We start from the raw sequence: 12419 nt of genomic DNA on the forward strand, positions 1-12419 counted from the left end.
AATTTGCTTTCATCCAGAAGGTGGAAAAAAAGCCTCTAGGCTTTGTGGTTATGGAAGAAAGCCTGAAAATGTGACCCCGCAAGACCCTAGCAGCTCAAATAGTTAATGGGATATGCGAAGACTTCAAACTTTTTTCTTAATCTCATGACTTGAGGATCTGACTCATGATTTTTGAACACTTAAGGCTGGCCATCTGCAAATTGCTGAGCAACCGGAGCAGTTAATCTTGAAAAGTGCAGACGGTTTCCCTGCGCTGCTGCCCACAAAATTCTCCAGGCCTGCGCCGGCAGCCGCTGCCACCCTGGATGGGATGGGAGGCGGCAGCGGCGCGCTTTCCCTGCGTGCTCCCACCTTGCCAGAGAAGGGACGGAGGGAGCTCGGCTCTTCCTCCCCATCGCGCCCTCGCTCAAGGGAGCCCCGAGGCCAGCAGCGGCCAGAGGGCGCAGCCGGGGCTGCCTCCCCCCGGCCTTGCAGGCGACGCTGTCCCGGCCAGCTCGCTGCCCTGCTTGAGGTCGGGACGGCGCCGCAGGTCCGGGCGCACGGCACCGGGCGGGGGACCCCGCACCTCCCGCCGGGCCAGGGCAGTGCCGGGCGACTGCCGGAGGCCACGTCGGAGGGGAGCTGTGCCGCCGCCCGCGGGCGGGAGGAGCCCCTCGGGGGCAACGGCGGGGCAAACCGACGCCGGAGCCCCGGGGGACGGAGGACGGCATCTCCCTGCCACCCGCCCGAGCCCCTTCCCGCCTGCTGCCGCCGGCGAGAGGCGAGGCGGGGCGGGGCGGGCGGCCTGCCCCGGCGGCGGCGGCGGGAGGAGGAGGAGGAGTCTCCGGCGGCGCCCGGGAGCCCGCTCGGAGAATGTCTCCGTCCCACTCCTCCTCCTCCTCCGCCTGCCCCTTTGCTGCGCAGCCCTCAGCCGGGAAGGGCCGCCGCCGCCGCCGCGCAGCATGGGGAGCCGCTGGTTGCGCCTCGCCGCGCTGCTCGCCCTGGGCGCCTGCCCCAGCCTGGCGTACGAGGGTAGGGAAGGGAAGGGAAGGAGGGGGGCGGCGGGGGCCGGGGAGCCCCCCGCGGCGGGGCGGCAGCCGGGGGCGCGGGGGGAGCGGGGAGCGCGGCGGCGGAGCGTCTCCTCCCGCCGGGCAGGAGGGCGCTGCCCGCCCGCGGCCGCGCCTCGGCCCGGGGCGCCGGTGGGGGCGGCGGGGCAGCGCCGCGGGGCCCCCGGCAGCCCGGAGGGGCGGCCGGCCAGGGGGCCGTGGGGGGCCCCTCGCTGCTCGCTCCCCGCCCGGAGCGCTTTGTCTCGTCCTCCGTCTTGTCCTTCCTTCGGCTCGTCCCGGGACGGCCGTCAGCTCGAATGAAGCCTCGTCCTCCGTTTAGAGCGCCGGGTTATTAGGCGCGATTAAAACTTGTATCTCTCTTGGGTTTAAACATGCGGAGTGCAGGTTGGTGGAACCCCATCGCATTCTCTCACGGGGCATCGCATTTGCATCGCCGTGCCGTTATCCTGGCAAACTTACAGAGGACTGACAAAGGAGAAGACACCCACTCAAAGTCGCTTGAGTAGAATAGAGACTCTGTGTTGTCCTTAATTGTAAAGGGGGGGCGATTACATGTCTGATCTGCCAGCCCTGGCCCCAGGACCTTGGCACTTACAAGTCTTTCACCAGTTTTTGTTGCCTGTGGGTGACTGCGTGTGCAGAAAGCTAATCTCAGTTTCCAGTGGGAAAAATGAAAGGGTGAATCTGGCTGGGTTCTTACGCTTCTAGTAATTAAAAAAAAAAAATGCTTATGCTATTTCACTTCTAATTATTTGCACTTGCTTTAGCAAAATTTGAAATAAGCTCAAATTTATGTCCATTTCCATGACAAAGGGAAATCGGCATGTAGGTCTGCCTGTTCTTTGAAAGCAGCTGCATCTTGTCAGATTAAACATCGCTGACTTGGTGGACGTTGCAAGCAAAGCCAGTGCAGACTGGCATGCAGTGGTGGTTTAACAGGTGTAGTCAATGAAAATTTGTGGTCAGAACAGAGCCTTCAAAGTAAGTGGGTATCGCTTCAAATTGAGGTGCATTGCTGTGGGTTGACAGTGAACAGGTAAGAAAGGTGTCTAATACAATTCTCAGCTGTGCCTGCAGAGAACCTCCCTTTGTTGGTGATATCTGGTTTTTGTACCCAGGAGCTATCCCTACTTCAGACATAGTTCTGCCTGTGGAGGGGCATAAAATGGCATAATGATGGTATTTGTGAGTTGAAGTTAGCTTTTCTTATTTTCGTTGGCATGCTTCACACGGCTTCTTTCCAACACGGAAGATGCTGGAACACAGGTTTATGCTCTTTCTTTACAAAACACTAAGGTATTGGACACATCAGTTGCTAAATCAACAAAGACAACAGAAGTTTCTGTCCTGGCATTTCTCTGAGGACTATTGTACTGCCAAACTCTTTATTTTCTTAGGAAGATGACTGAGTGCTTTACTTTGCGGTTCATGTGAATGTTAGTCTTTAATTAGTTTGCAGAGGATGCTAATATCCTGTCCTTCTCTTTTTTCCTAAAAGGCCAAATTTAAGTTCTCCAATCTCAAAAATCCAATTTTTGCATGTAATCTTCAAGTTGGCCGCACAATAGCCTGCTTGTTTCAGCTTTCACTCATTTGAAAGTCCAGTTTTCCTCTTATGCTTAGTGTCAGAGGCTCCAAAGAGCTTAAATCATCATCAGCTGTATTTGTAAACCCTAATATAAAGTTAAGGTTTCACATTCCATTTCTTTTGTTTGTTTGTTTTTTAATAGAGAAAATGTGATACTCTTTCAAATCTTTATTCTCAATATGAAATGTAGTGAAACTGTAAATAGATATTTTCTTCAATGGTACTGTGTTGGTCTCTGTGAACATTGGGTACAGAATGCCGTTAAGTAAACTCAGATAGACTTCTTCAAAAAATCTCCATAGGATGTGTGTGTACGTGGGCCTCCAGAATACAGATTATACGTGCACGTACTTTAACGAACTGTTACCAGGAAGTTGACACGTGACTATTTTGTAGACAAAGACAAACAATCTATTTTGGATTCACACAAAATGCTTGTTTTTAGTAGTAGATTGTTATTTAAACATCGGAGACAGTCTAATCCGCTCTTGAATTCATAATTTGGTAACACTAAAGCTTTTAGTGTAGAACATTTGTGCTCCATAACCCAAAGACTATGGTGAACTCCACACTAAATAGAAATAATTTACATGCCATAAACAGAGTTTTGCAATCAATATTTGATCATAGGCAGTCAAAATCAAGACAGTATTCTGTCTGTGAAAATGTCATTGAATTAACTATCTCCTTGGCATTAGGAAGGCAATTGAAAAATACCTGAATGCTTAAAATTCTTAAAATACTTGAAAGCATTTGAAGCAGCTGCTGTATTACCTGTAACTGGAGTTTCAAATCTTGAAAGGATGCCCATGGTCTTTTTACATTGTTCCATTCAAAGCCCGCGATGTGCTGACAAAATCTCTCTGATGGCACCTCTCAGAGAAAAATCCGTTTGCTCTTCAAGAACGTTTTAGATATGCACCTTTTGGAAGTTAAAACAACTTCAAAACCTTTTCCCTAAGGACTAAGGAGAGAGGGAGGACCTTTGAGGTCTTTAGTGACTCTTTCTCATCAGGTTCTTCTACTCTTCCCTAGAGCTCCTCCCATCTCTTTTTTTTTTTTTTTTTTTTCCCCCCCCTGGTTTTCTGAGCTGTGAAAAACGATTGTAGATCCTTACCCTGTTGGGCTTGAGCAAAGCACTGCTGACCATCCAGTAGTGCCGGGTGAGGGTACAGCTGTACATCCATATGTACATATATATGTACGGAACTCAGTTGTGCGGTGTTGTGGGTACTTGGAGATGAAATCAAGTGGCACTGCATAGTGTAAGACTGTTGTACGCTTGTCTTTACACTTTTAGTAGATGGATGAAAGGAAAAGCTGATCTATGACAAAATTAATGGGAAGTGGTTATACTGCATTAAAAAAGAAACTGCGCGTTGGAACAGGATATTGGTGTGAAGGGACAGTGAACCTTGAGAGAGATGCCATTAAAATCACTTGAAGACCATGTAGTATTATAGAACTATTTTCAAAAGCTCTACAAGATTTAATTCAATGAAAAACAATATATATGTGTGGTATGCTTGTAGCATCTGTATATATTTGGATTAAATACAAGCAGATGGAAGTCTGGTTGTGGAAAGGGTAGCTCTTCTTAAAGTTGCATTGTAGAGCAAGGGGTGCATCTGTGGGTGAGACTTCTCAGTGCTGCAGCCCTTCAGAGAGAGGCAGTCCTTGCCCAATTGAGTTTATACTGTAAATAGACAAGGATAGGAGGACAAAACTGAAGGAAGTAAATATTTAAGATTGCTTAGAGTCATATGGGAGGCTTAAAAAAAATCTGGCATTGCAATTAACTTGATTCCCACTTGTGTATCCTATCCATCAGACCAAGCTGCAAAATGGTCAAGAAACAGTCTCCAGGCCCCTAAGCAGCTGGTGTTCTGCATTGCCAAGGGTGGGGCCTGTTGTGTCAGCTGAGCCTTTGTTTGTTTTTGTTTTTTTAAAATACAGCCTGCTGTCTGCCTGTTAATCTTAGGTGACAGTTTGTGTAGAAGTATGTGCAGGATCCACTTGTGTGCTTAGTTCTGTGTGCACTGGTCCCCTGAAGCTGAGGGCGCTGATAGCGAGCTTGTGGTGGACACAGACCTAGACGTTGTGCATGCTGGCTAAGCACAGAACAGAAAGGTGGTGGCTGCCCTCAAATCGCTTGCAGTCCAAGTACAAGACAAAAACCAGCACGTGAATACAAGTAGATAAGTATGTCCTAAGGCACAGCTTTATCTGAAGAGTTGTGCTTTGGACGGGTTGGCTCCCTCTAAATAAGCTCCAGTTAGCTGGGTGGTTGCATATGAATGGGTAAGACTTCCAGCAGCAGGGAAGCCTAATAGAAATTACATTCTCAAGTGACCTCAGATGCAACAGATATGCCATGTTTTATCAATCAATCATGTTAACTCATCCCCTGACGCTGCTTTCATATTTTCTCATGAGAAGTGGGCCATCTTCATGAGCTGTACTAATTCCCTACTGAAAACTCCTCATGGCTTTAAGCATTATCAAAGCACTACGTTTCTTTGAGTGGTCCTTAAGTAATCAGGTCATTGCATCCTCCGTGCTAGGCCTGCTCAGACTGCTCACTCTTCAGCAGCACCTGGGGGCTTCAGTGCAACTGAAATCTCCAGGGCGAGATCACATAAACAAAGAGTGAAATTAAGGAAATTTTCTGAGAGGTGCTTTTGATGAGTTGCTCAGCTGTCCTTTTTCTCACAGTGAAGTACACCTTGCCAAAGAGCACAGACAAGCTAACGCCTTGGGTAGTTAAGTCTAGGCAAGCATTGGGGATGGTACAGGAGGTGCAACAGAACAATCAATGGCAGTTATTCTTCATGCCTGCAAGCTGCTGTATCCCTTTTATTGTTGGTCCACTGCAGACATGCTAGCAGGCACACTGCAAATGCCAGCAGACATGGCACAGGCTTCCCGAACATCTAGAGTGTATAAACGCAGTGTTTATAAAAACTTGCTGTTGAGATTGCCATTCATACAGGTGAGGTTCTTGTCTGTGACAAGTATGAATGAGCTTATAACTTGGATTATCAAAAACATTGCTCCTAAAAACAATTTGGAAATGTTGATGTTGAAGTGTGTTTTACTGTAGTCTCCTCATCTCTCAGACAGTTGAAACCAGTAGTTGTAAATGAATATTACTGAAATACCTTTTTTTTTCTCTCACTTTAGAGATATGAATGAGATGGGTATCGATTGGGTCAAATTTGTGGCTGATGAAGGTGCAGGGAGCAAGACTTGGCATCCTGTTGTATCGGTATTCAGTTGAATAAGCCACTGGGTTGAAAATTCAGACTTCTTACATATTTGATATAAAACCTTAGGGAGCTTGCTTAGACTTACTTGCTCTTCCTTGCTTTTCCCTGTTGGAGATGCCTGTGTAAAAAGTCTACTACTTAGATACTGCTGCGTACTGATTTACAGGAAGAATGGAGTTTGGAGATGGGCATGGACTTCAGCCCACGCTGTCAGATGTCTTGATGCGCTGTTGATAAAGCACAGCTGGCTGCAGGCCAGAGGGTGTGTGAGGAGCACCATTTGCGTGGATGTGCTGTAAAGACACAAATGATGAATCATGTATGAAAATATACTGATGTGTAAAAATATACTTAAATTTTTAGGTACTAATGCAATAGTCTTAACGCTTGAGCCTTGTATGTTTTTCTGCTTCTGAAATGGCTGTGTTTGTTGGTTTTGTGTTTGTTTTTTTTCTTAATTTGCTATTTCGGGTTACGTTATATGTTAAAAATTATGGTGTGCTGGGGGTTGTCCATTTTGCAAGGCATTCACTTAAATTTTTTTAGCGCAGTGAATGAACAGCTCAACATAGAGGACATGGCTGGCTGGCCAGCACTTCTCTGCCACTGTTTCTAACTATTGATTATATTTGAAGGGCACTGTTAAGGTAGTTCAAACTGAAAATTTATGCTGCAGTACCTTGAAAGTGGCTCCAAATTACAGGTTTTAACTTTAACGATTCTGATCTTTCCTGTAACTTGAAATAGCCGCTTAAGAGCTCTGCCAGAGTTTGAAACCATTTCAACTTGTCATTTGGCATATCTTTAAATGAAGCGAGAAAGGATTTTTGTATTTCTTGAGAGACCCATGGAAATAAATTAAATTTCCCCAAGGTAATACATATGGGAAGCTCAGCTTTGCCAATATCTTTGTTTGGTTTGCCTGAACATTCTTGACAAGATTTGGTTGTGCTTGAGGAAATAAATGGTGTCTTTGCCGTGTACGTAGCGCACAGAAATATGGAAGGAGTAGTTACGTGGAGAGTAAAGCTCTGTCAAGTGCAACATCAGGATGATAAGAAATCCTTCCCCCACCCACCATTATCTCTAACTAGTGTTTCTTGGCAGCTGCAGGGATTTTCCCTGAGAGAAATGTCTAAAATTACATCCTCCTCTTTGGTCCTGTGAAGATGGAGGGAGAATGCGTTTAGCATGGGAGCACGTTAAGAGCCTGCTACCAGCATGCCAAAGTGAGTCTGTCAAAATACCTTGGTGCTGGACTACTCTTAAAATGAAACTTTCCTGCTAAAAGGCTTATTTGAGGAGAAAGTGTTGCTCATGGGTTTTTGCTTGTTTCCTAAACAGAAGTTACTGGACTGGCTGTGCTGCTGTTCCCCAGTTTGTCTGGCTGGCCTTCATCACCAACTCCTGATTTTTATTTTTAGTGCTATTTTTGTGCTTTCTTCTCTAGCACTTAGCAGTTGCCACCTTGCAAAAGCAGCTACTTCGTGTGCCTTCATATCCTTCTCAACAGCATCTCTTTTTTTGGTTACTTTTGGGAGTTGTGCTTTCCCTCCAGGGAACGTTGGACAGCTGTGGCCTGGTTTTGCCCATCAGGGTGGACTCCTCGTTCTCTCCCCAGCTGTCCTGGCTTCCTCCTACCCATCCCTGCTGCCTGACTCCTGGCATGTAAGACCTTGGGCAGGATCCCTCGCCTCGATCCCTGTTTATTCAGGCGCTAATGCAGTAGGGCCCAGGTCCGGGCCCTGGCCGGCCCTCCTGGGCATGTCAGCAGAGACATTTCCAAAATGGCTTTCTTCCAAACCTACTCTTGTTCCTGTCTTGCATGGCTGGAAACGTCCCCTCTTCTCTCACCCGGGCAATAGTTTTCATCTCTTTTGTACTCTCCTCCTTGTGTTTTGTAACTTAGCTCTTGACTTTGAGGCGGGCTGCCCAGCTTTCTCGGCTGCCCCCGGGTGTGAGTAACGTGGTGGCTTCGCGTGGGATCTCGCAGCGAGTTGCTGCAAGCCTCCGGGGAGGGGGAAGCCCGCTGGCGAGGCCAAATCGGGACACGGCGCTCATAAATTTATCCAGGATGTCTTCCTTTACCCTCTCGTGCTATTTGGTGTGAAACGAGCCACGAGGGTGGGACCCATTTTATTGCTTTGGATGGTGCTGTCTCTTCCAGCTGGCCTTCTGTGGGTCTTTACTGCCCTGGTTTCAGCTGTCAGCGTTAGCTCAGTAGTTGGGAGAGCTGCCGTCCCCTCCCGGCAGCGTGCAGGGCAAATTACAGGCTGGGAGAGGGAAACACCCCCAGCCGTGCCGGAGCGCCGAGCCTCTGCCAGCCTGCGCAACTCGCGCTGCCGGCAGCCGGGCGTTTTTGCAAAGGTTTTTGCCGTTTGAGCAGATACAGTTTGTATAACCTCACGCTTTTTGCTAGCTCAATGAAACTGTGTTGTCATCTGAGAGCAGATGACATCAGTGGGGTTTGGGTTAGCTGCTCTGAGAGACCAAGTTTTGCTCAGGTCATAGAGCTCAAAAAGAAACGAGAATGCTCGAAATGATGCGTGTTCTGGGTTGCTCTTGTGAGACGCCCACAACCAAAATGTGCAAGATGCAGATCATAAAGATTCTTGATTGCATTCATTTGTTTGAAACTGGTGAGTAAACATCTACATGTGTGTATGGACGTCTTTGATTTGTGTAGTCTTTGGATTGTGACATGCAGCTGTGTCCTTCAGGGAGGCACAGAAGAAACTTCTGCAGCTTTGCAGGAAAATATATAAAAATACATTTTATGTTACTGCTGCCTTTTGCTCCAGATCTTGCAGTGGGTAAAAAATACACGTATGTGAGAATACTCCACATATGCAGTTTGGATGATTTAGAAGTTTGTGTTATAAGAAAAGTTTGTTTTGAAGATTCTGAAATTACTGTGGTGGTGTTACAGAAGGAAACCCTTTTTTTCCAGTCAAGTAAGATTTAAAATTTATCACACCTCTAAATAGACAGGTTTTCTTACAATTTGAGCAGTGTGATTGAAGACATCGGATTTTATTCTTCCCTACTTCTTGCCCTCTTCTTCTTCTTTTCAGGAAATGCCATTGCCGTTTTGGGTACTGGATTTAGATGTGTTGTACATGTATCCGCTAAGAATAGCATGGCAGTTTGAAAGTAGTCATATATTCAGGCTTCTCCAGCAGTGCCTTGTCATGCTGCATGGTTTACCCAAAGCCTACACTTACCCAGTGTGGGCTGGCAACATGAGTCACTTAGCAAAGTCTGTCTCCTTTTAGGCTGTACCGTGAGAGTTTTAACCTGCGAGGGTCTGTGGTCCGTCCTGGTGTCCCTCAGAGGTCTTTTGTCAGGCTTCCTGACACTGACCGGCCAGATGGGGGGGAGATGCTGCTTCCAACTCCTGCCTCAGAGTTAAATTATAAGCCTATGCCAATTACACTTTTCTTTATAGTCGTCAACTTTAGGACAATGCACTTAAAAATAATTACTTGATTCGAATCTGCCTGTCTTGAGTCCATCTGTTGTGGCTCCCTAGTTATACTGTGTCACTCGTAAGTAAAACAGGCCAAAATTAACATGCCTCCATCCAGCTATTCTTGAAGATTAAGAACATGCTGGCTCACAGACATTCACTGTTCTAAGCTGCCCAGAGGCAGATACCAGAAACATTACGCCTGGCGCCGAGTTACAGTGGCAGTGAAATGTTTAAATAAAAAAACCAACCCAACAAATAATAAAAAGGTCTTTCCCATACTTCACTTTTCTGGGAAAGGAATGGATGTGAGTGCCCCAGAAGGCTACTCGATGCTGAAAAGGGGATCTTTCTTATTACTGTAGTAAGGAAAAAGGGCTGGCTTGCTGAAGGTGTTTTTTTGTGAAGGTGTCTGACAAGTAGTTTGCTTCAACTTCGTACCACTGATTTCTTCTTGTGATGTTAAGGCAGCTGGTTAGCCTGTGTCTGCATCCCTTTTGTAAAATGGTTTGTCCAGAGAGCTTTGACTGAAAACATTCATAGGAGGAGCAAGTACTATTATTGCTATTGCATGTACAGTGCATCATATTAAGGAAAACTGTGTGGGTGTGTTCAGTTATGGAACTGCTACAGGTTGCTCTTGGGTCTCTTCAAAGCTGAAAAGGGATGCCCTGTGCCTGGTTGTGGTTCTGGGCATACCGTGTGCTCTTCTGGCTAGTCTTTCCATTGCCCTCGTTACTGCTTCAGTTACAGCTTCTGGCTGTGTTTCCATTTCAGTAGGCATCAGGAACCACATTTTGAGTTTCTCATCGGTATTTGGCATTTATCCTAATGAGATAGGAAATACATGTCTGGGAGAAATGGGAGATAACCGTAACTGTACACTTGCTTTGACTTTGAGTGTAAGGAAATTTCCAGTCAAATGCATCAAATCCTGAGTAGTCCTGTAATAAGGGAAGGCGACTTTTGTATAAATGCCAGCAGTGCTGTTGGTATCACTGATACCTTTTTGTCCTTTCCACCAGCACACTAGAAGCTTGCAGTGGTTAACTGGCTGACAACTCATCATCTTTTTGGAAAATAGGAACACTGGAATTGTTTTCTGGCTCTGTTTTTAAGAGAAGTGCTTCTGATTGGGGATTCTGTGCCTCTCTCCAACTGAATGTCAAAACCAAGAATATTAAACTGTATCTTTAGATGACTCCAGGACATTTCAGACCTCTTAGATACCAGTAACAACGCAAGACGGGCGCTGCAGCCCTGCAAGTTCTCTTGTTTTATTCTTATCCAAAATCATCCTTTTGCAATATTTTTGTCTGCCAGTTTGTAGGGTAGTCTTTAATATGTGGCATACTTATAAAATGACTCAGACATTTTAGCTATAACATTATAAAACATATATACATTAAAAAACACATATATTGTGCGTACAATAAAAGACAACTAGTAACTCATCAGAAAGATAATGATTGATTTATAGCTGATTTCCCTGTTGGAAGAGTAAACTGGTTTGCCAAAACAGATCAGTACAAAGGAATTGAAAATAAGTCCTCCATTTGAGTTATAAAATATTTCCAAATTTGTAAGCCACTCACGATAAAAATGGGATTTGATTTATTTGCAGTGGGTGAATGTCATCTCTAAAGCACAACCCTGGTCTCTCTTTACTCTTCAGCCTTTAACAAAGCTATTCTTCATTGCATGAAGACAATGAGAAGGCAGGGTGGGGAACAGAAAAAATTCATATTGTAGTACGTGACACATGAGAATAAATTAATGTATTATTAATGGTTTTTGTGGTGTAGAGCCTTATGGTTCTCAGGGATCCAGTTCACAGGAGGCTGTGCCCTCCAAAATGTTCTTGGTCTTTCTTGGATGAAGACACCGTGGTAAGTGGGACTGACAAGTGGCAACAGAAGTGCACAAAAGGAAGACATAAATAAGACCTCGTGGTTGCATAGATTAGTTTATTGCACAATTTAAATAAACTTCAACTGGAAAGCCCTGCACACCAGTACTGTTCAACAAACTGCAGGCTCTTCTGCTCATCACCCTTCTCCTAAGCCCTTGTGAGAGCCAATGCAGCAATTTATGTTTTGGATTGTATTTGCTCAAACAGTTCTTTGAAAACCATCCTATTTAATTCTTAGTCACTTCTAGTTTCCACTGTGGAAGGAGCTGTGAGGAATCCCTGCCATCGCAGTGAGATACTCTGTGTGTGTGTGTGTGTGTGAGCAGGGGAGGAGGAAGGCTTGGCAGGCTGTACGATACAAAGGAGCTTACCAGTTCATACAGGGTTGCATCTCTTTTGGGCTTTTAGTTGTCAGCCACCTGCAGTGAGGGTGCTCCAGCCCCATAACGAGCTCCTGAAAATTCTTGAAGGCTGGAGCATGATTTACATTGGGGAGCTGGCTGATGGACTGGTCCTGCTATAACAGCTTCTCGCCAAGGCAGTGGGTTGTTGAGGGATGGTTGAAACGACCTGCAATATAGCTGCTTTTTCCCAGAAAACAATTTCTGTTCTCAGAGTGGGCTGGATGAGGGAGTTGGAACCAGGGAGCTTATTGTCAGATCTTACTGGAGGTTGCCCTTGGCCTGATTTCTTACTGGCAAATGTTGATTTGTCTCAGGCTGCTGTTGAACTGGTGCCTTTGCAAATAGATGCTGAAGAGCCTGTCCACTGCAGAAGGGCAGAGCGGTGAGAGGCAAATGACTGGATGAGCTGCTGTGTGCAGCTTGTGTAACCCCTTGCCTTCTGCTCGGAGTTTGTGCTAAATGTAACATCCCATTTTCTCTGATGTAAAAAGGCCGGTACAGGACTATATATGAACAGTGGGGGAGTAATGCTGATTGTCTTTTGCACACAAGACACACCACACTGTGGAACTGATTGTACAGTATGTATCCAATTTTGCATATCGTAGTAAAATTTCATAGGAAAGAAAGGAAAATTTAAATCATGAAAAGAAATCAACAAAAGTCAAAAGCACGTTTATAGATAGGCAAGTGGATGGACCCATTGGTTACTATTTGGTCTGTCTGCAGTG

General features: G+C 45.9%; 1 protein-coding gene across 2 annotated transcripts in view; it reads left to right on the top strand.

Moving 5' to 3' along the window:
• Positions 1 to 431: 431 nt before the first annotated feature.
• The window catches only part of SRPX (sushi repeat containing protein X-linked), a 49438-nt gene continuing 37450 nt past the window's right edge, over positions 432 to 12419 (top strand). For both annotated transcript variants that reach the window (XM_072848268.1, XM_072848274.1), the window contains exon 1: positions 432 to 1011. In XM_072848268.1, coding sequence (XP_072704369.1) covers positions 942 to 1011 — 70 coding nt within the window. In that variant the 5' untranslated portion in view covers positions 432 to 941. The remainder of the gene's footprint in view (positions 1012 to 12419) is intronic.

Source organism: Ciconia boyciana, chromosome 1 (genome assembly GCF_034638445.1).
Source record: "Ciconia boyciana chromosome 1, ASM3463844v1, whole genome shotgun sequence".
Lineage (NCBI taxonomy): Eukaryota > Metazoa > Chordata > Aves > Ciconiiformes > Ciconiidae > Ciconia > Ciconia boyciana.